The 23,283-nt window shown below is 50.3% G+C and overlaps 1 protein-coding gene across 7 annotated transcripts in view; it reads left to right on the top strand.

Annotated features, from left to right (window-relative positions):
• LOC105478660 (pleckstrin homology domain containing A4) overlaps positions 1 to 23,199 on the top strand; it is a 32,997-nt gene extending 9,798 nt beyond the window's left edge. Inside the window, exons 8-20 of one of the 7 annotated variants that reach the window (XM_011736213.3) lie at positions 82 to 361; positions 1,299 to 1,373; positions 5,004 to 5,051; positions 5,175 to 5,255; positions 5,431 to 5,580; positions 7,292 to 7,390; positions 12,977 to 13,117; positions 14,449 to 14,548; positions 14,619 to 14,695; positions 18,540 to 18,701; positions 20,906 to 20,964; positions 22,028 to 22,140; positions 22,538 to 23,199. In XM_011736213.3, coding sequence (XP_011734515.2) covers positions 82 to 361; positions 1,299 to 1,373; positions 5,004 to 5,051; positions 5,175 to 5,255; positions 5,431 to 5,580; positions 7,292 to 7,390; positions 12,977 to 13,117; positions 14,449 to 14,548; positions 14,619 to 14,695; positions 18,540 to 18,701; positions 20,906 to 20,964; positions 22,028 to 22,140; positions 22,538 to 22,800 — 1,648 coding nt within the window. In that variant the 3' untranslated portion in view covers positions 22,801 to 23,199. The remainder of the gene's footprint in view (positions 1 to 81; positions 362 to 1,298; positions 1,374 to 5,003; positions 5,052 to 5,174; positions 5,256 to 5,430; positions 5,581 to 7,291; positions 7,391 to 12,976; positions 13,118 to 14,448; positions 14,549 to 14,618; positions 14,696 to 18,539; positions 18,702 to 20,905; positions 20,965 to 22,027; positions 22,141 to 22,537) is intronic. The other 6 variants (XM_011736208.2, XM_011736212.2, XM_011736216.2 and 3 more) reach the window with 6 other exon arrangements.
• The last annotated feature ends 84 nt before the right edge of the window (positions 23,200 to 23,283 follow it).

Genomic DNA, 23,283 nt, shown 5'->3' with positions numbered 1-23,283 from the left:
CTTGAGGCTGACTTGATGGGTAAGGAGGTGGATGGAGAGGGCTCTAGTTGACTCAGTTCCCCGATTCTCTCCTTCCCACAGCCTGTTCACCCCCCTCTCTCGCCCTCCCTCGCCTCTGAGCCTCCCCCGTCCCCGTTCTGCTCCTGCGCGGCGACCTCCTGCCCCCTCAGGAGACACAGCACCCCCTGCCCGACCTCATACCCCGCTGAGTCGCATTGATGTCCGACCTCCTCTGGATTGGGGCCCCCAACGCCAGACCCTCTCCCGACCCCCCACTCCCCGCCGAGGACCTCCCTCAGAGGCTGGGGGAGGAAAGCCCCCCAGGAGTCCCCAGCACTGGAGTCACGAGCCCAGAACACAGGTGAGCAGAGAGGTGAGAAGGAGGGGACTACATCTCCCATAAGGCCTCAGGGCTGTCTTTTCGTATTCTCAAGGCCATTGCTCCCTGGGTGTCACGGGTATTGTAGTCCGTAATGATCTCAGCTGGGCTCAGGTGAGAGAGAGCTTGAACCGTATTTCCCATCAGGCACCTGGGCTGTCTTTCTAGGCTGGTCTGCGGCCATTGCTTTTTTTTTTTTTTCTTTGAGATGGAGTCTTGCTCTGTCGCCAAGATTAGAGTAGAGGTCTGTGGCACAATCTTGGCTCACTACAACCTCCGTCTTCCGGGTTCAGGCGATTCTCCTGCCTCAGCCTCCCAAGTAGCTGGGATTACAGGCACCCGCCACCACATCCGGCTGATTTTTGTATTTTTGGTAGAGACGAGGTTTCCTCATGTTGACCAAGCTGGTCTGGAACTCCTGACTTCTGGTGATCCGCCCACCTCAGCCTCCCAAAGTACTGGGATTACAGGCGTGAGCCACCGCGCCTGGCCCAGCCATTGCTCTTTAAGCATCATAGGGATTGTAGTCCTGGATACTCCGTGCCAAGACAGTGCAGTGAGAGGTTTGCATCTCCCTTGTGTCCCCAGTTCACCTTGCAAGTTGGTTGCCTGCTGTTTTGTCTGAGCATAATGGGACTGTAGCTCAGAATATCCATAAGCTGACTGCAAATCTGAGAATGACAGCAGCAAATTCCGTCATCCCGTGGGGCTGTTTTGCCAGGCTGGTGCATTTATTATCACCCTCTGTGTCCCCACAGTGGCACACAGCTGGAGAGCAGGTAGTTGAGGAAGTTGAGAGGGCCCAGTTCTGAACCTCAAAATATCTCCTAAAGCACTTCAATTATGGACATGCCCACTCTATTATTTGTCACTAAGACATGCCGATTTCTAAACATCTCCATTTCAACATTCCTCTCAGGCACCCTCTGGCTCCTCCACTTATCTCCAGCTCCCCCCGCGGCCCCCTGGGACTCGGGCCTCCATGGTTTTATTGGTAGGTATCCTGGAGTACCCCGAATCTACCGGAGCCCCCTCCTTTCCTTTCTTCTCTATGAGGAATGTCATCTCCTGGCCTAGGGTGCCTAGAGAACCGTAGATATTTCAAAGCCCCTGGGTGGGTATTAGATTCCTGTGGTTGCTGTAACAAAGTGCATGGCTGAAAACAACAGGAATGGATTCTCTTCCGGTTCTGGAGGCCAGAGGCCTGGAGTCAAGGGATCAGCAGGGCTGTACGCCCACTGATGGCTCTAGGGAGGAGCTTTTTTTGAGTCTCTCTTAGCTTCAGGTGGTTGCCAGCAATTCCTGGGGTTCTGTGGCTTTTTCTATGGCTACATCTTTGCCTCCATCATCCCATGGCCATCTTCCTTTGTGTTTTTGTTGCTGTCCGTCTCCTCCTATTAGGACACCCCTATGACATCACTGTAACTTTATCCGCAAAAACCTCTTTCTTTCATTCTCTCTTTCTCTCCCTTTCTTTCTTTCTTTTCTTTTCTTTTCTTTTCTTTCTTTCTTTCTTTCTTTCTTTCTTTCTTTCTTTCTTTCTTTCTTTCTTTCTTTCTCTCTTTCTCTTTTCCTTGCTTCCTTCTTTCTTCCTTTCTTTCCCTTCTTTCTTTCTCTCTCTTTCTTTTCCTTCCTTCCTCCCACCCTCCATCTATCTACTTTCTTTCTCTTTTCCTTCCTTCCTTCTTCCTTTCTTTACCTTCTTTCTCTCTCTTTCTCTCTCTCTTTCTTTTCCTTCCTCCTCCCTCCCTCCATCTTTCTTTCTCTCTCTCTTTCTTTTCCTTCCTCCTCCCTCCCTCCATCTTTCTTTCTTTCTTTCTCTCTCTCTCTCCCCCCTCCCCCTCCTTCCCTCCCTCCCTTCCTTCCTTCTTCCTTTCTTTTTTTTTTTTTTTTTTTTTTTTTGAGACGGAGTCTCGCTCTGTCACCCAGGCTGGAGTGCAGTGGCCGGATCTCAGCTCACTGCAAGCTCCGCCTCCCGGGTTTACGCCATTCTCCGGCCTCAGCCTCCCGAGTAGCTGGGACTACAGGCGCCCGCCACCTCGCCCGGCTAGTTTTTTGTATTTCTTAATAGAGACGGGGTTTCACCGTGTTAGCCCAGGATGGTCTCGATCTCCTGACCTCGTGATCCGCCCGTCTCGGCCTCCCAAAGTGCTGGGATTACAGGCTTGAGCCACCGCGCCCGGCCCCTTCTTCCTTTCTTTACCTTCTTTCTCTCTTTCTTTCTCTCTCTCTTTCTTTTCCTTCCTCCTCCCTCCCTCCATCTATCTTTCTTTCTTTCTCTCTCTCTTTCTTTTCCTTCCTCCTCCCTCCCTCCATCTTTCTTTCTTTCTCTCTCTCTCTCTCCCCTTCCCCCTCCTTCCCTCCCTCCCTTCCTTCTTCTTCCTTTCTTTCCCTTCTTTCTCTCTCCCTCTCTTTTCCTTCCTTCCTCCCTCCCTCCATCTTTCTCTCTTTCTTTTCTTTTTTTTTTTTTGAGATGGAGTCTCGCTCTGTCGCGCAGGCTGGAGTGCAGTGGCGCGATCTCAGCTCACTGCAAGCTCTGCCTCCCGGGTTCAAGCCATTCTCCTCCCTCAGCCTCCCGAGTAGCTGGAACTACAGGTGCCCACCACCTCACCCGGTTAATTTTTTGTATTTTTCGGTGGAGACGGGTTTCACTGTGTTAGCTGAAGGGGTGGCCTGCCCCTCCACACCTGTGGGCATTTCTCGTTAGGTGGAACGAGAGACTTGAGAAAAGAAATGAGACACAGAGACAAAGTATAGAGAAAGAAAAAGTGGGCCCAGGGGGCCAGCGCTCAGCATATAGAGGACCCACGCTGGCACGGGTCTCTGAGTTCCCTCAGTATTTATTGATCGTTATCTTTACCATCTTAGAAAAAGGGAAGTGACAGGATAATAGGATCATCGTAGGGAAAAGGTCAGCAGTAAGACATATGAATTAAGATCTCTGTGACATAAGTTTAAGGAAAAGTGCTGTGCCTTGATATGCATATGTAAACATCTCCATAAATCTTTTTAGTGCATAAAGAGCAGCATTGTGCTAGCAAGTCCCACCTTTCGCCCTAAGGCGATTTTCTCCCATTTTAGTAAATAGAACATACAATCAAGTTTTACACCGAGATGTTCCACTGCCCAGGGACGGACGTGCAGGAGACAGATGCTTTTCTCTATCTCAATTGCCAAGAGGCCTTCTTTCCTCTTATACTAGTCCTCCTCAGCACAGACCCTTCACGGGTGTCAGCCTGGGGGACGATCAGGTCTTTCCCTTCCCACACGGCCATATTTCAGACTATCACATGGGGAGAAACCTTGGACAATACCTAGCTTTCCTAGGCAGAGGTCCCTGCGGCCTTGGCAGTGTACGTGTCCCTGGGTACTTGAGATTAAGAGAATGGCGATGACTTTTCACAAGCATACTGCCTTCAGGCACTTGTTTAACAAAGCACACCCTGCACAGCCCAAAATCCATTAAACCTTGAGTCACCACAGCACATGTCTCTTGCAAGGACAAGGTTGGGGGTAGGGTCACAGATTAACAGCATCTCAAATATAGAACAAAATGGAGTCTCTGATGTCTACTTCTTTCTATGTAGACACAGTAACAGTCTGATCTCTCTTTTCCCCACATTAGCCAGGATGGTCTCGATCTCCCGACCTTGTGATCCACCTGCCTCGGCCTCCCAAAGTGCTGGGATTACAGGCGTGAGCCACCACGCCCGGCCCTTTATTTTATTCTTAATCATAAATAAAATGTCTTAACTTCTCCATTAATTATAATATTTGCCATGGCTATTTGATCAAAAGCCCATTATTGATCTTTCTGAAGCCAAGAATCTGGTAGTTGGTCTACTGAAGTCTGCTAATGCTTAGAAGGAAGCTGATAAGGAGAGGGGTCGCTAGGCTTGGTGGCTCATGCCTATAATCCCAGGACATCGGGAGGCCAAGGCAGGAGGATGGTTGAGATCAGGAGTTCAAGACTGGTCTAGGTGACATAGTGAGACCCCAGCCCTACAAACAAACAAACAAACAAGCAAACAAAAAACCTTAGCCGGCACTGGTGGCTGGCACCTGTTGTCACAGCTACTCGGGAGGCTGAGGTGGGAGGATCCTTTGAGCCTAAGAGTTCAAGGCTGCAGTGAGTCATGATCATGCCACTGCACCCCAGCCCGGGTGACAGACCTTGCCTCAAAAAAAAAAAAAAAGCCAGGCATGATGGTCATGCCTATAATCCCAGCACTTTGGGAGGCTGAGGCAGGAGGATTGCTTGAGCCCAGGAGTTTGAGATCAGCCTGGGCAACATGGCAAAACCCCATCGCTACCAACAACAACAACAACAACAACAATTTTAAAACTACAAAAATAAGCCGGGCATGGTGTGTGCACCTGTGGTCCCAGCTACTCAGGAGGCTGAAGTGGGAGGATTGCTTGAGCCCAGGAGGTTGAGGCTGCAGCAAACCATGATCGCATGACCGCACTCCAGCCTGGGTGACAGAGCAAGACCTTATCTCTTAATAAATAAATAAATAAATAGTGGGGTACCTATCAGTAGAAACAGGGCATGGCTCAGCACTGAGTTACAATGATGACCAGCCTATCCCCTTTGACCCCTGACTTTTCTCCCTCTCTTCAGCCGGGTCCTCCCCTGGAGTCAACTTTCCACCAAAGCTTGGAGACAGATGTAAGTTCTCACAATCCTTCCTGAGTTCCCAGAGTTGGGGAGAGAATGTTCTAGATGGTGGGAGGAGCAGCAGGGGAAGAGCCAGATCTGGACCATCAGTAGCTCCCGCTCTCCTTTCTCCAGACACTGCTGACCAAGTTGTGCGGGCAGGACCGGCTCCTGCGGAGGCTGCAGGAGGAGATAGACCAGAGGCAGGAGGAGAAGGTGCGAGGCCCTGGACCGAGGACGGGGTGCCTGGCCTCTCTGCCTGCCCTGAGCCCTTCCTGACTGTGGAAGTCAGGATGCTGACTGAACGTCCGGGACGTGAGAGGACACCTTTTCTTTATTCTTGGGACTAGGCATGGCTTCCGAAGTCTAACCACGCTCTCTCTTGGTGCAGGAGCAACTAGAAGCAGCTCTGGAGTTGACCCGGCAGCAGCTGGGCCAAGCCACCAGGGAGGCTGGGGCTCCCGGGAGGGCCTGGGGTCGCCAGCGCCTCCTGCAGGACCGGCTGGTCAGTGTGAGGGCGACCCTCTGTCACTTGACTCAGGTGAGCACCTGGGAAGGGGCCCGCCCTCCTAGGAGGCCCCAGGACTATGCAAGTGGTTATGAAGGGGACTTGCCGTAGAGGGCTCATAGGAAGATCGTTCTTCAGAAATCTACACTCCAAATTTTATTTTATTATTTTTCTCTCTCCTCATTGTCTCGTAACCACTCTTATTTTTTTAATTTTTTTTTTGAGACGGAGTCTTGCTGTGTCGTCCAGGCTGGAGTGCAGTGGTGCCATCTCAGCTCACTGCAACCTCCGCCTCCCGGGTTCAAGCAATTCTCCCACCTCAGCCTCCCGAGTAACTGGGATTACAGGCACGTGCCACCGCACCCGGCTTATTTTTGTATTTTTAGTAGAGATGGGGTTTGGTCATGTTGGCCAGGCTGTTCTCGAACTGCTAACCTCAGGTGATCAGCCTACCTCAGCCTCCCGAAGTGCTGGGATTACAGGCATGAGCCACACTGTGCCCGGCCTTAAGTAACTCTGAGAATTATTATATGTGATATGTGTAAATGAATGAATGAATGAATATTTAACACTTCAGGTACTTGGCACATGGTAAGCAATACTTAAGTGTCAGTTATAACTATTATCTGCAAAATGGAGACACTAATAGTAACTACCTCATAGGAATTAAATGAGAGCTGAGAACGGTGCCTAGCCCATGGTCAATGCCCAATAAGTGTTAGCTGATATTATCATTGTTATTGTTGGTATTGTCAAGGAAGTTCCTGCTGCCGCAGGGTGAGTGGGTGCTATGGTTATTATTATTTTTTTTTGAGACGGATTCTTGCTCTGTTGTTCAGGCTGGAGTGTAGCGCCCGGATCCAGGCTCACTGCAACCTCTGTCTCCCTGGTCCAACTGATTCTCCTGCCTCAGCCTCCCGAGTACCTGGGACTACAGGCCCTCGCCACCACTCCTGGCTAATTTTTTTTTTTTTTTTTTTTTTTTTTTTTTTTTGAGACGGAGTCTCGCTCTGTAGCCCAGGCTGGAGTACAGTGGCCGGATCTCAGCTCACTGCAAGCTCCGCCTCCCGGGTTCACGCCATTCTCCGGCCTCAGCCTCCCGAGTAGCTGGGACTACAGGCGCCCGCCACCTTGCCCGGCTATTTTTTGTATTTCTTAGTAGAGACGGGGTTTCACCATGTTAGCCAGGATGGTCTCGATCTCCTGACCTCGTGATCCGCCCATCTCGGCCTCCCAAAGTGCTGGGATTACAGGCTTGAGCCACCACGCCCGGCCCACTCCTGGCTAATTTTTGTATGTTTAGTAGAGACGGGGTTTCGCCATGTTGGCCAGGCTGGTCTCAAACTCCTGACCTCAAGTGATCCGCCCGCCTTGGCCTTCCAAAGTGCTGGGATTACAGAATTGAGCCACCGCTCCTGGCCTGGTGCTGTGGTCTTTTGACTGTCTAATGAATTCATTAGATCTGTAGACTCTGCTACCTAGGAGAGTGCAGAAGTAATCCTGGGGATTCAGGGAATGCTGTTACTTGTCTGTACTAGCAGTGCACTGGAATTGCAGGTTCCATACAGACTTTGGGGTTCCCAATAGTCCAAGCAAAGAGGCCCATGGGAATTGTAGTCCATATGACCTCAGGACTCCAGGGACCAAGCTCCCTTACCTCCTTCTTAGCTGACAAATGATAGGGTAGGGAAGGATCTGGTGGGAGAGGGAGCTAACCTGTGTCTCCCCTTTTATGCAACCTGAGGAGCGAGAGAGGGTTTGGGACACATACAGTGGCCTGGAGCAGGAGCTGGGCACCTTAAGAGAGACCCTGGAGTACCTGCTGCACCTCGGTTCTCCCCAGGTAAATCCCTGCTTGGAGACCCCAAGACCCACCCCCAACTCCAAGTTCTGCCTGGAAGTCCTTTCAGCATTTAATCTCCGCCCACAGAATCGGAGCCCCCCTCAGTTCACCCTTACCCTGCTTTCTGTCCTTGCAATCTAAACCCCTTATTTTAGTTAAGACCATGCCCTTTAGGGTTTGTTTTCTTATTCTCTCATTTGAATTTTAATTAACCTTCAATTTTGAATGCCGTTTTCTCGAGCTGTTATCCAATTTCTGCCGTAAAGTTGTTTATTTGCTTGTTTGTTTTTGACACAGAGTCTCACTCTGTCACCCAGGCAGGAGTGGAGTAGCACAATCTTGGTGCACTGCAACCTCCACCTCCCAGGTTCAAGTTATTCTCCCACCTCAGCTGCCCAAGTAGCTAGGGCTACAGGCACATGCCACCACATCTGGCTACTTTTTATATTTTTAGTAGAGACATGTTGGTCAGGCTGATCTTGAACTCCTGCCCTCAAGTGATCTGCCTGCCTTAGCCTCCCAAAGTGCTGGGATTACAAGCATGAGCCACTGCGCCACGCCTAATTTCTGCTGTAAAGTTGGCTATAATTTTACAACATTCCTCTTTTTTTTTTTTCCTTTGAGACGGAGTTTAACTCTTGTTGCCCGGGCTGGAGTGCAATGGCACGATCTCAGCTCACCGCAGCTTCCGCCTCCCGGGCTCAAGTAATTCACCCACCTCAGCCTCCCCAGTAACTGGGATTACAGGCGCCTGCCACTACACCTGGCTAATTTTGTATTTTTAGTAGAGACGGAGTTTCTCCATGTTGGTCAGGCTGGTCTTGAACTCCAGACCTCAGGTGATCTGCTGCCTCGGCCTCCAAAAGTGCTGGGATTACAGGCGTGAGCCACCGTGCCCGGCCTACAACATTCTTTTTAAAAAATGTATTGTGAGTACATAGCAGATGAATATATTTATGGAGTACATAAGGTATTTTGGTACAGGCATGCAATGTATAATAACCCCATCATGGAAAATGGGGCGTCCATCCCTTCAAGCATTTATCTTTTGTGTTACAAACAATCCATTATACTCTTTTTTTATTTTTATTTTTATTTTTTTGAGACAGAGTCTTGCTCTATTGCCCAGGCTGGAGTGCAATGGCACAATCTCGGCTCACCACAACCTCCACCTCCCAGGTTCAAGCGATTCTCCTCCCTCAGCCTCCCAAGTAGCTGGGATTACAGACGCCCGCCACTACGCCCGGCTAACTTTTCTATTTTTGGTAGAGATGGGGTTTCAACATATTGGTCAGGCTGGTCTTGAACTCCTGACCTCAGGTGATCTGCCCACCTCGGTCTCCCAAAGTGCGGGAATTACCAGAGTGAGCCACTGCGCCCGGCCTACTATTTTATTTTTATTTTATTTATTTTATTATGGTTTCTGAGATGGAGTCTCGCTTTGTTGCCCAAGATAGAGTGCAATGGCACAATCTCAACTCACCGCAACCTCCGCCTCCCAGGTTCAAGCAATTCTCCTGCCTCAACCTCCTGGGATTACAGGCATGTGCCATCATGCCCAGCTAATTTTGTAGTTTTAGTAGAGACAAGATTTCTTCATGTTGGTCCAGCTGGTCTTGAACTCACAACCTCAGGTGATACACCGGCCTCGGCCTCCCAAAGTGCTGAGATTACAGGCGTGAGCCACCGCACCCAGCCCTTCTTTTATTTTTTATTTTATTTACTTATTTATTTTGAGATGGAGTCTTGCTCTGTCTCCAGGCTAGAGTGCAGTGACACAATCTCAACTCACTGCAACCTCCGCCTCCCAGGTTCAAGCAATTCTCCTGCCTCAGCCTCCCAAGTAGCTGAGACTGCAGGTGTGCGCCACCATGCTCAGCTAATTTTTGTATTTTTGGCAGAGACGGGGTTTCACCATGTTGGCCAGGATGGTCTAGATCTCTTGACTTCATGATCTGCCCGCCTCGGCCTCCCAAAGTGCTGGGATTATAGGCGTGAGCCACCGCGCTTGGCCAATGCCTTTTGTTTTAATGCCTACTTTCAGCCCCTCTATTTATTTATTTATTTATTTATTTATTTATTTATTTATTTATTTTATTTTATTTTATTTTTTTGAGACGGAGTCTGGCTCTGTTGCCCAGGCTGGAGTGCAGTGGCTGGATCTCAGCTCACTGCAAGCTCCGCCTCCCAGGTTTAAGCCATTCTCCTGCCTCAGCCTCCGGAGTAGCTAGGACTACAGGCGCCCGCCACCTCGCCCGGCTAGTTTTTTGTACTTTTTTTTTTTTTTTTTTTTTTGTTGAGACAGAGTCTCGCTTTGTCGCCCAGACTGGAGTGCAGTGGCCGGATCTCAGCTCACTGCAAGCTCCACCTCCCGGGTTCACGCCATTCTCCTGCCTCAGCCTCCCGAGTAGCTGGGACTACAGGCGTCTGCCACCTCGCCCGGCTAGTTTTTGTATTTTTTAGTAGAGACGGGGTTTCACCGTGTTAGCCAGGATGGTCTCGATCTCCTGACCTTGTGATCCGCCTGTCTCGGCCTCCCAAAGTGCTGGGATTACAGGCTTGAGCCACCGCGCCCGGCCTATTTATTTATTTTTTATGAGATGGAGTCTCGCTGTGTTGCCTAGGCTGGAGTGCAGTGGTGCAATCTCAGCTCACTGCAACCTCCGCCTCCCAGGTTCAAGCAATTCTCCTGCCTCAGCTTCCTGAGTAGCTGGGACTACAGGTGCCCGCCACCACGCCCAGCTAATTTTTGTATTTTTAGTAGAAACGGGGTTTTACTATGTTTGTTAGGTTGGTCTCGAACTCCTGACCTTCTGATGTGCCCGCCTCGGCCTCCCAAAGTGCTGGGATTACAGGTGTGAGCCACCACGCCTGGCCAATGCCTTTCATTTTAATACCTACTTTCAGATCCAGAGCTGCTCTGTCCCCTGGTTCTAAATCTCTCCTCTGAAGTCATTCTCTCACTAGCAAAGATCCAACCCTCACCCTTTCTTCCATCTTGCAAGTTCATCTCTTGCATCCCGCATCCTGACTTTTGCTGTTAAATTTATCCTCTGGAGTTATAGTTCTAAACCCTTTCCCTTAGTGCAAGCTCTGCTCCTAAAATATAAACCTCATTGCTTAGCCTCAGACCTGCTTCTTTACTCTAAGTCTAGCCATCAAGTTATAAATCATGTATCTTTAAAAACATTGACACGGCCGGGCACGTTGGCTCACGCCTGTAGTCCCAGCACTTTGGGAGGCCAAGACAGGTGGATCACTTGAGGTCAGGAGTTCGAGACCAACCTTACGAACATGGTGAAACCCTGTCTCTACTAAAAATACAAAAATTTGCTGTGTGTGCTGGTGCACGCCTGTAGTCCCAGCTACTCAGGAGGCTGAGGCACGAGAGAATCGCTTGAACCTGGGAGGCACAGGTTGCAGTAAGCCGAGATTGCGTGCCACTGTACCACTGCACTCTAGCCTGGGCGACAGAGGGAGACTTGGTCTCAAAAAAAAAAAAAAAAAAAAAAGGTCGGCGCGTTGGCTCACGCCTGTAATCCTAACACTTTGGGAGGCCGAGGTGGGCGGATTGCCTGAGTTCAGGAGTTTGAGACCCACCTCGGCAACACAGTGAAACCCCGTCTCTACTAAAATATAAAAAATTAGCTGGGTGTGGTGGCGTGCATCTGTAGTCCCAGCTACTTGGGAGACTGAGGCAGGAGAATTGCTTGAACTTGGGAGGCGGAGGTTTCAGTGAGCCGAGATCACACCATTACACTCCAGCCTGGGTGACGGAGCGAGACTCTGTCTCAAAACAAAAAACAAAGAAACAACAACAAAAAAACAAAAACAGAATCAACACCTAAGCAGGGCATGGTGGCGTGGGCCTGTGGTCCCAGCTACTCGGGAGGCTGAGGTGGAAGGATTGTTTGAGCCCAGGAGTTTGAGTGTACAATGAGCTATGATTGCACCATTGCACTCCAGCCTGGGTTACAGAAAAAGGCCCTGTTTCAAAAAAGATCCCAAAACAGGCCAGGTGCAGTGGCTCATGCCTGTAATCCCAATCCCAGCACTTTGGGAGGCCAAGGTGGGCGGATCACGAGGCCAGGAGTTCGAGATCAGCAGTTCGAGATCAGCCTGACCAACATGGTGAAACCCTGTCTCTACTAAAAATACAAAAAAATTAGCTGGGCGTGGTGGCATGCACCCGTAATCCCAGCTACTCAGGAGGCTGAGGCAGGAGAATCGCTTGAACCTGGGAGGCGGAGGTTGCAGTGAGCCGAGATTGTGCCACTGCATTCCAGCCTGGGTGACAGGGAGAGACTGCATCTTCCAAAAAAAAAAAAAAAAAAAAGCATTGATGCCAGATGCATCTTCTTACTCTAAGCTTCTCCCACTTGATCCTAAAACGCAGACTTGCCAAAAACAGACCCATGCCAGGTGCAGTGGCTCATGCCTGTAATCCCAGCACTTTGGGAGGATGAGGCAGGTGGATCACCTGAGCTCAGGAGTTTGAGGCTAGCCCGGGCAACATGGTGAAACTCCGTCTCTACTAAAAATAAAAAAGAAAAAATTAGCTGGGCCTGGTGATGCAAGCCTGTGGTCCCAGTTAGTGAGGAGGCTGAGACGGAAGGATCGCTTGAGCCCAAGAGTTCGAGGATGCAGTGAGCTATGATCAAGTCATTGCACACCAGCCTGGGTGACAGAGGGAGAGACCCTCACCAAAAACAAACAAAAAGAACAGACTCTCATATATTCGTATGGTCACCTATTTATAACAGATGTAACACAGTAAAACAACATAGAAAGAAAGGAGTTTTTTCTTTTTCTTTTTTTTTTCCTTTTCGAGACAGTGGCTTGCTCTGTCACCCAGGCTGGAGTGCAGTGGTGCGATCTCAGTTCATTGCAACCTCCACCTCCTGGGTTCAAGCGATTCTCCTGCCTCAGCCTCCCGAGTAGCTGGGATCACAGACACCCACTACCACCCCTGGCTAATTTTTTTGTACTTTTAATAGATAGGGGGTTTCACCATGTTGGCCAGGTTGGTCTTGAACTCCTGATCTCAGGTGATCCACCCGCCTCGGCCTCCCAAAATGCTGGGATTACAGGCGTGAGCCACCATGCCTGGCCAAAAGACAGCTTTTTCTTTTTTTTTTTTTTTGAGACGGAGTCTCGCTCTGTCGCCCAGGCTGGAGTGCAGTGGCGCTATCTCAGCTCACTGCAAGCTCCGCCTCCCGGGTTTACGCCATTCTCCTGCCTCAGCCTCCCGAGTAGCTGGGACTACAGGCGCCCGCCACCGCGCCCGGCTAATTTTTTTGTATTTTTAGTAGAGACGGGGTTTCATTGTGTTAGCCAGGATGGTCTCGATCTCCTGACCTCGTGATCCGCCCGTCTCGGCCTCCCAAAGTGCTGGGATTACAGGCTTGAGCCACCGCGCCCGGCCAAAGACAGCTTTTTCAATTCATCTAGATAACCACATGGAAAAAAAATATACCAACTCCATAAATATAGCCCAGCTGATTTCAGACCTTTGCAGGGGCCTATTAGCTGAAACCCTCCTGTGTTTTCCCACCTTTAAGTAACAAATTCCTTTCCTCCCCACAGGACAGAGTGTCCGCTCAGCAGCAGCTGTGGATGGTGGAAGACACGCTGGCAGGTCTGGGTGGCCCCCAGAAACCGCCCCCACACCCTGAGCCTGACTCCCCATCTCCCGTGCTCCAGGGCGAGGAGTCCTCAGAGAGGGAGGTAAGATGCACACAACTCTCTCTCCACCCCTACCTTTCTGTCCCACCTGTCCTTGGCTCAGTCTATTCCCCACCCACCTCTTTAATTCTTCCTTGATCAGCTAACCCATCTCACGCAAGTGTCCTAATTTCTGGAAGCCTTTGTTTTTCTTTGGTTTTTGGGTGTTTTTTTTTTTTTTTTTTTTTTTTTTTTTTTGAGACAGAGTCTTACTCTGTCACCCAGGCTAGAGTCCAGTGGTGCGATCTTGGCTCACTGCAACCTCCGCCTCCTGGGTTCAAGTGATTCTCCTGCCTCAGCCTCCGAAGTAGCTGGGATTACAGGCGCCCACAACCAAGCCTGGCTAAGTTTTGTATTTTTAGTAGAAACGGAGTTTCACCATGTTGGCCAGGCTGGTCACGTACTCCTGGCCTCAAGTAATCCGACTGCCTCGGCCTCCCAAAGTGTTGGGATTACAGGCTTGAGCCACCTCACCCAACCAGGATATTTTTTAAAGCCTGTTGCCCAGGCTGGAGTGCAGTGGCTCGATCTCGGCTCACTGCAAGCTCCACCTCCCGGATTCACGCCATTCTCCTGCCTCAGCCTCCCGAGTAGCTGGGACTACAGGCGCCCACCACCACGCCCAGCTAATTTTTTTTTTTTTTTTTTGTATTTTTAGTAGAGATAGGGTTTCACCGTGTTAGCCAGGATGGTCCCGATCTCCTGACCTTGTGATCCGCCTGCCTCGGCCTCCCAAAGTGCTGGAGGATTACAGGCATGAGCCACTGCGTCCGGCCTTAAAAAGTTTTTGTAGGAAAGGGATCTTGCTTGTTGACCAGCTAGTCTCTAGCTCCTGGCCTCAAGTGATCCTCCCACCTTGGCCTCTCAAAGGGCTGAGATTACAAGCACAAGTCTCCGTGCTCAGATCTGGTTTATAGTATATATATATTTTTTTGAGATAGAGTCTTGCTCTGTCACCCAGGCTGGAGTGCAATGGTGCGATCTCAGCTCACTGCACCCTCCAACTCCTGGGTTCAAGTGATTCTTCTGCCTCAGCCTCCTGAGTAGCTGGGATTACAGGCACCTGCCACCATGCCTGGCTAATTTTTGTATTTTTAGTAGAGACGGGGTTTCACCATGCTGGACTAAGCTGGTCTTGAACTGCTCAGGTGATCTGCCTGCCTCGGCCTCCCAAAGTGCTGGGATTACAGGCATGAGCCACTGTGCCCGGCCTGGTTTATAGTCTTAATCCTATTCAGACTGTATTCCAATTCCTAAATGCTTGCAACATGTTAATAATAATAATAATAGTAATGATCATGATCGTCATTATCCCCCTTTTCTAATCCCCGCAGAGCCTGCCAGAGTCCTTGGAACTGAGCTCCCCTAGGTCCCCCGAGACTGACTGGGGACGGCCTCCTGCAGGCGACAAAGACCTGGCCAGCCCTCGCTTAGGTGAGCATCCTGGTCGGGTGGGACTTTACAGAAATTCCCGTCCTCACCAAGTCCCGTTCTGTCTTTCCAGGTCTTGGGTCTCCGAGGGTCTCCCGGGCTTCCAGCCCTGAGGGTCGCCACCTCCCTTCCCCACAGCTGGGAACCAAGGTAGGCTGTAGGTCCATCTTGTAATCCTTGCATCTGACCATCAGGGACCCTCACACTTCTGGGAAACAGCTAGTAACAGAGCCTTCTAAGGCCACACTCAGAGCAGAGAGAGCACTGCTTGTTAAGAGCATTGAGATTGATTTTTGTCTCTGTTGCTTCTAAGCCATGTGACTTTGGGTCAGTTATTAAACCTCTCTGTGCCTCCACTTTTTCATCTCTAAAATGGAGCTAAAAGCAGAACCTACCACCTAGGGCTGACACAAAGATGAAAACTAGATGAATGAGGCCAGGTGTGGTGGCTCACACCTGTAATCCCAGCACTTTGTCAGGAGTTCGAGACCAGCCTGGCTAACGTGGTGAAACCCCGTCTCTACTAAAAGTACAAAAATTAGCCTGGCATGGTGGTGGGCACCTGTAATCCCAGCCACTTGGGAGGCTGAGGCAGGAGAATCGCTTGAACTCAGGAGGCAGAGGTTGCAGTGAGCTGAGATTGCACCATTGCACTCCAGCCTGTGTGGCAAGAGCAAAAACTCTATCTCAAAAAAAAAAAAAAAAAAAAAAGACTCCCTGAGTGGAACAGAATGCTGATTTCATGTGGCCCTGAAGTTCAGAAATTAGTGGACTTCCAGTGGCAGGAATGTTTAGGAATTGGTTGACATTAAGCTGTGGAAGCGCTGTGCTCTGTGTCTGTTGCTGATTGGCTGGTGTTCAGAAGCATGGAGCTATCACTGATTGGCTGATTTTCAGAAGTACGGATCCATCACTGATTGGCCAGCCTGCAGAAGCATGTGAACGTCACTGATTGGCTGATTTTCAGAAGCTTGGTTCCATCGCTGATTGGCTGGCTTTCAGAAGCCTTTGGGGTACCTGTTGGGATTATTTGATCACATAGATATAAAAGCACTTCTTGGGGTAGGGAACGGTGGCTCATACCTGTAATCCCAGCACTTTGGGAGGCCAAGGCAGGCAGGTCATCTGAGGTCAGGAGTTCAAGACCAGCCTGGCCAACTTGGTGAAAACCCTGTCTCTACAAAAATACAAAAATTAGCTGAGTGTGATGGCAGGTGCCTGTAATCCCAGCTACTTGGGAGGCTGAGGCAGGAGAATCACTTCAACACAGGAGGCAGAGGTGGCAGAGACCCAAGATTACACCACTGCACTCCAGCCTGGGCAACAGAGCGAGACTCTATCTCAAAGTAATAATAATAATAATAACAATAATAATAAATAAGTAAAAGCATTTCTTGGCCGGTGGTGTTGGCTCATGCCTGTAATCCCAATACTTTGGGAGGCCAAGGTAGGTGGATCATTTGAGCCCAGGCGTTCAAGACCAGCCTGGCTAATATAGCCATCTCTACAAAAAAATAATAAAAAGCTAGCTGTGGCTGGGTGAAGTGGCTCACGCCTGTAATCCCAGCACTTTGGGAGGCCGAGGTGGGTGGATCACCTGAGGTCAGGAGTTCAAGAGCACACTGGCCAACATGGCAAAACCCCATCTCTACTAAAAATACAAAAATTAGCCGGGTGTGGCAGCGCGCACATGTAATCCAAGTTACTTGGGAGGCTGAGACAGGAGAATCGCTTGAACCTGGGTGGCAAAGGTTGCAGTGAGCCAAGATCGCGCCACTGCCCTTCAGCCTGGGTGACAGAGCAAGACTCCATTTCAAAAAATAAAAAAATAAAAAGCTGTGCGTGGTGGTGTCCACCTGTGGTCCCAGCTACTTGGGAGTTTGAGACGTGAGGATTGCTTGAATCCAGGAGGTCAAGGCTGCAGTGAGCCATAATTGCACCACTGCACTCCAGCCTGGGCAACAGAGGGAAACCATGTCTAAAAAAAAAAAAAGGCCGGGAGCGGTGGCTCAAGCTTGTAATCCCAGCACTTTGGGAGGCCAAGACGGGCGGATCACGAGGTCAAGAGATTGAGACCATCCTGGCTAACCCGGTGAAACCCTGTCTCTACTAAAAAATACAAAAAACTAGCTGGGCGAGGCGGCGGGCGCCTGTTAGTCCCAGCTACTCGCGAGGTTGAGGCAGGAGAATGGCGTAAATCCGGGAGGCGGAGCTTGCAGTGAGCTGAGATCCGGCCACTGCACTCCAACCTGGGCCACAGAGCGAGACTCCGTCTCAAAGAAAAAAAAAAAAATGCATTTCTTGTGCTTACTTGTTATCATGGATACAAAGGCAATCAATCAAGCCTTTCCTAGGAAGACAGGAGAGGCACTTTTTGATTCTCAGTGGTTTGTCACGGGCATGGGTGATTGGAGCCTCCTGGGAACATCACTTTTCTTGGAACATACTCTTCCCTCACCCCAACCCCGTGGTTTCAGGGGCTGCCAAGGTCCAGAGCACGGGGTGGACTAGTGAGTTCCAAGGATTTCAGGGCTTAGCAAAGAAAAAGCTATGACCGCCAGATGGCAGTAGCACACAGGAGCTTTATTTGGCAGACACTGACAGATTTGTCTATGGGGGAAGTCACACCCAGTGTGAGACACTCCAGAGGCTACTGTGTGAGGGTGAGGACCACTGCACAGGAGGGGAGGAAGGCAAGCTCCCAAGAGAGAGGGACTGGAGAAGGGGCTTACATCTGGGTGATGCCAGCCAGCAGTATGTAGAGGGTTCTCTGGATCAGAGAGCTCCAAAGAGCAGCGGGGGCTTGGGGCTCATCTTACCTATGGGTAGCAGATGTTGGGCACAGTCTTGGGGTATACAAAGCAGGCAGACTGCATGGCTGAAAAGATCTGCTTATTAAGACTGTGTTTAAAACAATTGGATGTGTAGAAATCTGAGTTTGCTGCTACCAAGCTTTTAGGCCAATGGTCTGGCCTGCTGTGAAGAAATTAACATTGGCCAGGCGCGGTGGCTCACGCCTGTATACCCAGCTACCTGAGAGACGGAGGCAGAGAATTGCTTGAACCCAGGAGGCAGAGGTTGCAGTGAGCAGAGATTGCGCTACTGCACTCCAGCCTAGGTGACAAAGTGAGACTCCGTCCCAAAAAAAAAAAAAAAAAAAAAAAAAATTAGCAACATATACAGTGTAATATACAGTGGTGATATACAGTGGCCAGTGGCCATCATTTATATAAACAGGACTCAGGATTGCTCAAAGCAGAAGAAACTGCAGGGGCTGTTTCTACAATAAACACAGATCCATGCTATCTCGCTGGCATGTTTAACTGGAAGCTCCAGCAATGAGTGCTCTCTCTCTCTTTTCTTTTTACTTTTAGATATGGGGTCTTGCTCTGTCACCCAGAGTGGAGTACAGTGGCATGATCATAGCTCCCTGAAGCCTTGAACTCCTGGGCTTAAGTGATCCCCCTGCCTCAGCCTCTTGAGTAACTGATAGGCGTCCACCACCACATCTAACAAGTTTATGTTTTGTAGAGATGGGGTCTTGCTGTGTTGCCCAGGCTGTTCTCAAACTCTTGGCCACAAGTGCTCCTCCCACCTCAGCCTCCCAAAGCTCTGGGATTATAGTCGCCTACCACTGCACCTGGTCTTTTCCCTCTCTCCTTGTTTAAGCAACATATATATATATTTTGAGACAGAGTCTCGCTCTGTCATCCAGGCTGGAGTGCAGTGGTGTGATCTCGGCTCACTGCAACCTCCACCTCCAGGGTTCAAGCAATTCTTCTGCCTCAGCCTCCCAAGTAACTAGGATTACAGGTGCCTGCCACCATGGCCAGCTAATTTTTGTATTTTTAGTAGAGATGGTATTTTGCCAAGCTGGTCTTGAACTCCTGACCTCAAGTGATCCTCTCGCCTCAGCCTCCCAAAGTGCTGGGATTACACGAGCCACTGTGCCTGGTCTAAGGGTTGGGTCTTGGGATGTTTCTCACCTCCTTAGGCCCCGGTGGCCCGGCCCCGAATGAGTGCCCAGGAGCAGCTGGAGCGGATGCGCAGAAACCAGGAATGTGGACGGCCCCTCCCTCGCCCGACCTCCCCGCGGCTCCTCACCCTGGGAAGGACACTGTCCCCAGCCAGACGCCAGCCTGATGTGGAGCAAAGGGTGAGGAGAGGAGGACTGGGGCTGGGCGGTGGGGTGGTAGTAGGTCCTCTTCGCCTACTTTGAGTCCCTTTCTGTAAAATGGAGATAATGCCTACCTCCTTACTCCAAGCTGGATTTCCAGATTTACCTCAGTTTGTACTTGTGCTAAAGTCAGCTTCCTGGCCTGGTTAGTGGTGGGTAGACAGGAGTGGCAGTGAGGGGAGGACAGTGGGTGGGGGCGGGGGGTCGCAGATCTGGATTGGAAGCCTAGTTTTTCTTCTCAGTTGCTATGTGTTGTCAACAGCAAGAAAGCAAAAAAAGAAAATGTAAGACAGCAAGAAAATTGATTTAATTCATGCCCTTTCAGTAGGGAGAACATCCCAGATCTGAGCATCAGAGTGTCTCAGATATCTCAGGATGGTTTCCCCTTAGATGTTTTCTTTTTTTGGCCGGGTGCGGTGGTTCACGCCTGTAATCCCAGCACTCTGGGAGGCCAAGGCGAGTGGATCACCTGAGGTCGGGAGTTCGAGACCAGCCTGACCAACATGGAGAAACCCCGTCTCTACTAAAAATACAAAATCAGCTGGGCGTGGTGGTGCAAGCCTATAATCCCAGCTCCTCGGGAGGCTGAGGCAGGAGAATCACTTGAACCCAGGAGGTGGAGTTTGCAGTGAGCTAAGATTGTGCCATTGCACTCCAACTTGGGCAACAAGAGTGAAACTCCGTCTCAAAAAAAAAAAAAAAAGGTGTTTTCTTTTTTCGAGGACGAGGTCTTGCTCTGTCTCTCAGGCTGGAGTGCAGTGGTGCGATCTCTACTCACTGCAACCTCCACCTCCTGGGTTCAAGTGATTCTCGTGCCTTAGCCTCCCGTGTAGCTGGGACTACAGGGATGCGCCACCACATCCAGCCAATTTTTGTATTTTTAGTAGAGACAGATTTTCACCACATTGGCCAGGCTGGTGTTGAGATCCTGAGCTCAAGTGATCCTCCTGCCTTGGAAGGAGGTGCTAGGAATACAAGTGTGAGCTACTGCACCTGACCTCCCCTTAGATTTTTTTTTCTTCTTTTGAGATGGAGTCTCCCTTTGTTGCCCGTGCTGGAGTGTAGTGGCGGAATCTCGGCTCACTGCAACCCCTGTCTCCCAGGTTCAAACAATTCTCCTGCCTCAGCCTCCCAAGTAGCTGGGATTGTAGGCCCACGCCACCATACCCTGCTAATTTTTGTGTGTGTTTTTAGTGGAGATGGGGTTTCACCATACTGACCAGGCTGTTCTTGAACTCCTGACCTCAAGTGATCTACTCACCTTGGCCTCCCAAAGTGCTGGGATTACAGGTGTGAGCCACTGCACCTGGCCCCTTAGACTTTTATAGAAAGGATTTAGACAGTCACAGGGGGTGGTGGTGGAGGTTGGATTTCTGAACTCATGTGCTGCTTTATAGGAACACAGGTAAAGTTAAACATTGTCAGTCGCTGGGTGCTATGGCTTACCCCTGTAATCCCAGTACTTTGGGAGGCCGAGGCAGGAGTAAGAGACCAGCCTGGGCAACATAGCAAGACCTTGTCTCTACTAAAAATAAAAATAAAAATAATTAGCCAGGCATGGTGGTGTGAGCCTGAAGTTCTATTTACTCAGGAGGCTGAAGCAGGATTAGTTTGAGCCTGGGAGGTTGAGACTGCAGTGAGCTATGATCACGCTGCTGTACTCCATCCGTTCTAAAAAATGAATAAATAAAATAAATTTATTTTTATTTTTATTTATTTATTTTTTTTGAGACAGTGTCTCGCTCTGTCGCCCAGGCTGGAGTGCAGTGGCCGGATCTGAGCTCACTGCAAGCTCCGCCTCCCGGGTTTACGCCATTCTGCTGCCTCAGCCTCCCGAGTAGCTGGGACTACAGGCGCCCGCCACCTCGCCCGGCTAGTTTTTTGTATTTTTTAGTAGAGACGGGGTTTCACCCTGTTAGCCAGGATGGTCTCGATCTCTTGACCTCGTGATCTGCTTGTCTCAGCCTCCCAAAGTGCTGAGATTACAGGCTTGAGCCACCGCACCCGGCCAATAAATTAATTTTTAAAAATTCAGTGCCTACGGAAGCATAGGAAAAACAAAACAAAACATTGCCAGTGTTTTTGGGCAATTTCATTCTCTTTTGGAGCCCCTTCACTTCACCCTCAAAATGAGAATGTGGGGCTTCTAGGTGAGGAGTTCTAATGCCCCAATTCCTTTCCAGCCTGTCGTAGGACACTCGGGAGCCCAGAAATGGCTCAGAAGCTCTGGGTCTTGGAGTAGGTAAGGAACTGGAGGGCGTATCAAGGGAGCAGGAAAAAAAAATTTGCATAAGCAAAGGGGAGTAGCATTATTATTGAAGTCTCCTGAATATGGAACTACAAATCGCAACCCTTCTAGATATGCTTACGTTCCCGGGGCATCTGAAACAAAACCGGAAAGCCCTAGATCCGTAGTGATATCTTTAGTTCCCCAAATTCCCTTGGTCAATAGCATAGCCTGCTTTTGCATCAAGGAAATTGGGTGGTAGTGATTTGCGAATGGACTACAAATCCCATAATGCATGTGGGCGGTATGAGGGCGGTGCTATGTTTAACATCTGTTAGAGACACGTGCTAGGAACTACAACTCCCAGAAGGGCACTCGCGGTACCTGGGTCCCCACTGTGCGAGCTGTTTAGTTTTTATTTTTACTTTTTTTTTTTGTTGTTGTTTGTTTGTTTTTTGAGACGGAGTCTTGCTCTGTCTCCCAGGCTGGAGTGCAATGGCACGATCTCAGTTCACTGCAACTTCCTCCTTCTGGGTTCAAGTGATTCTCCTTCCTCAGCCTCCCTAATAGCTGGGATTACAGGCGCCCATCACCATGTTTGGCTAACTTTTTTGTATTTTTTAGTAGAGACTGGGTTTCCCCATGTTGGCCAGAGTGGTCTCGAACTCCTGACCTCAAGTGATCCACCCGCCTTGGCCTCCCCAGGTGCTGGGATTACAGGGATGAGCCATCGCACCTGGACTGTTTTTTTTTTAATTTTTAATTTTTGTTGGTACATAGTAGGTGTACATATATTTACGGGATAAATGAGATGTTTTGATACAGGCAGGCAATGTGAAATAAGCACGTCATGGGGAATAGAGTATCCATCCCCTTTCAAGGATTTACCCTTTGATGTATAAACAATCCAATTACACACTTTATTTTAAAATGTACAATTAAATTATTATTGACTATAGTCACTCTGTTGTGCTATCTAATAGTAGGTCTTATTCATCCTTTTCTTTTTGTACCAATTAACCCTCCCCACCTCTCCCCCATGTACACACCCCACCCCCAATCTCCTTTTTTTTTCTAGTCCAAGGAACACCACCCCTTACTTGCCGACTTCCGAAGGTCACCGGGAGCGGGTTCTCAGCCTCTCCCAAGCCCTGGCTACTGAGGCGTCGCAGTGGCACAGAATGATGACAGGTGACTGACTGGCTGGGGATGTTGAACTTCTGGGTTTTAGGGAGGAGAAAGCTGGAGACCTGGAATCCCAGGTCCTGGAGAGGAGGGGTCTAGGGGCCGGTGGGAATTTTTGTGTTGGCGAGGAAAGAGTTGGGCAGAGTTTGGGAGTTTTAGGTCTCAGGCAAGAGTGGACTGGGTTCCGGGACACTTGGGAGGAGGGGAGGAAGAGGTCAGGGGGCGGGGAGAGGACCGACATCTGAGTCTGAAAGAGGTCTGGACTGCGGTGTCCAGACTCCTGGGTCTGAGGGAGGAGGGGCTGGGGGCCTGGACTCTTGGGTCTGAGGGAGGAGGGGCCTGGGAACCCGGAGTCCTGCTGCTGAAGTTTGCCATTCTTATGTCTCCCACTCATCCTCTCTAGGTGGAAATTTGGACTCCCGGGGAGACCCTCTTCCCCGTGTGCCGCTGCCTCCTTCGGACCCCACGCGCCAGGAGACCCCTCCCCCCAGATCTTCCCCGGTGGCTAATTCGGGTTCCACAGGGTTCTCTCGCCGAGGGAGTGGGCGTGGAGGAAGTCCCGCCCCCTGGGGGCCCACGTGGGATGCCGGGATCGCCCCTCCGGTCCTGCCCCAAGACGAGGGGGCGTGGCCTCTGCGAGTCACTCTGCTACAGTCCAGCTTCTAACCCGCCCAAACGTGGCAGCCAATCGGAGCGTGAGCACGTGGTCTGGAGGTACCGCCGGAGATCTGGGACCACTCAGGGCATCAGGGGCGTGGTCTGGTCCCCATCGCCCGCCCAGGAGGGAAATGGTTTCTATGGCCAAAGTTTGATTTTCTCAACACTGTCTAAATTTGGATTAAAACTTTGAACTTTTAGTCAATAGCTTTGTTTCTGTCTGTTTGGGGTTGTTTCACTGGGGTCTCTGAGGGGCAGAGCCGGAGTCGTGCACTCCTGGGTCCTGAGAGAGGAAGGGACAGGGGGCTTGGACTTACAGGTCTCTGGGAGGAAGGGATAGAGAATCTGATCCCTCAGTCTGAGAGTGGAGGGGCCTGGGTCAGGATTCCCGGGTCTGAGGGAGGAGGGATTGGGACCCTGACTCCTGGGTCTGAGGGAGGAGGGGCTGGGAGGCTGGACTCCTGGGTCTGAGGGAGGAGGGACTGGGGCTCC

Source organism: Macaca nemestrina, chromosome 20 (genome assembly GCF_043159975.1).
Source record: "Macaca nemestrina isolate mMacNem1 chromosome 20, mMacNem.hap1, whole genome shotgun sequence".
Classification (NCBI taxonomy): domain Eukaryota; kingdom Metazoa; phylum Chordata; class Mammalia; order Primates; family Cercopithecidae; genus Macaca; species Macaca nemestrina.
The sequence above is the reverse complement of the archived record's forward strand: the minus strand, read 5'-3'. Positions and strand labels throughout refer to the sequence as shown.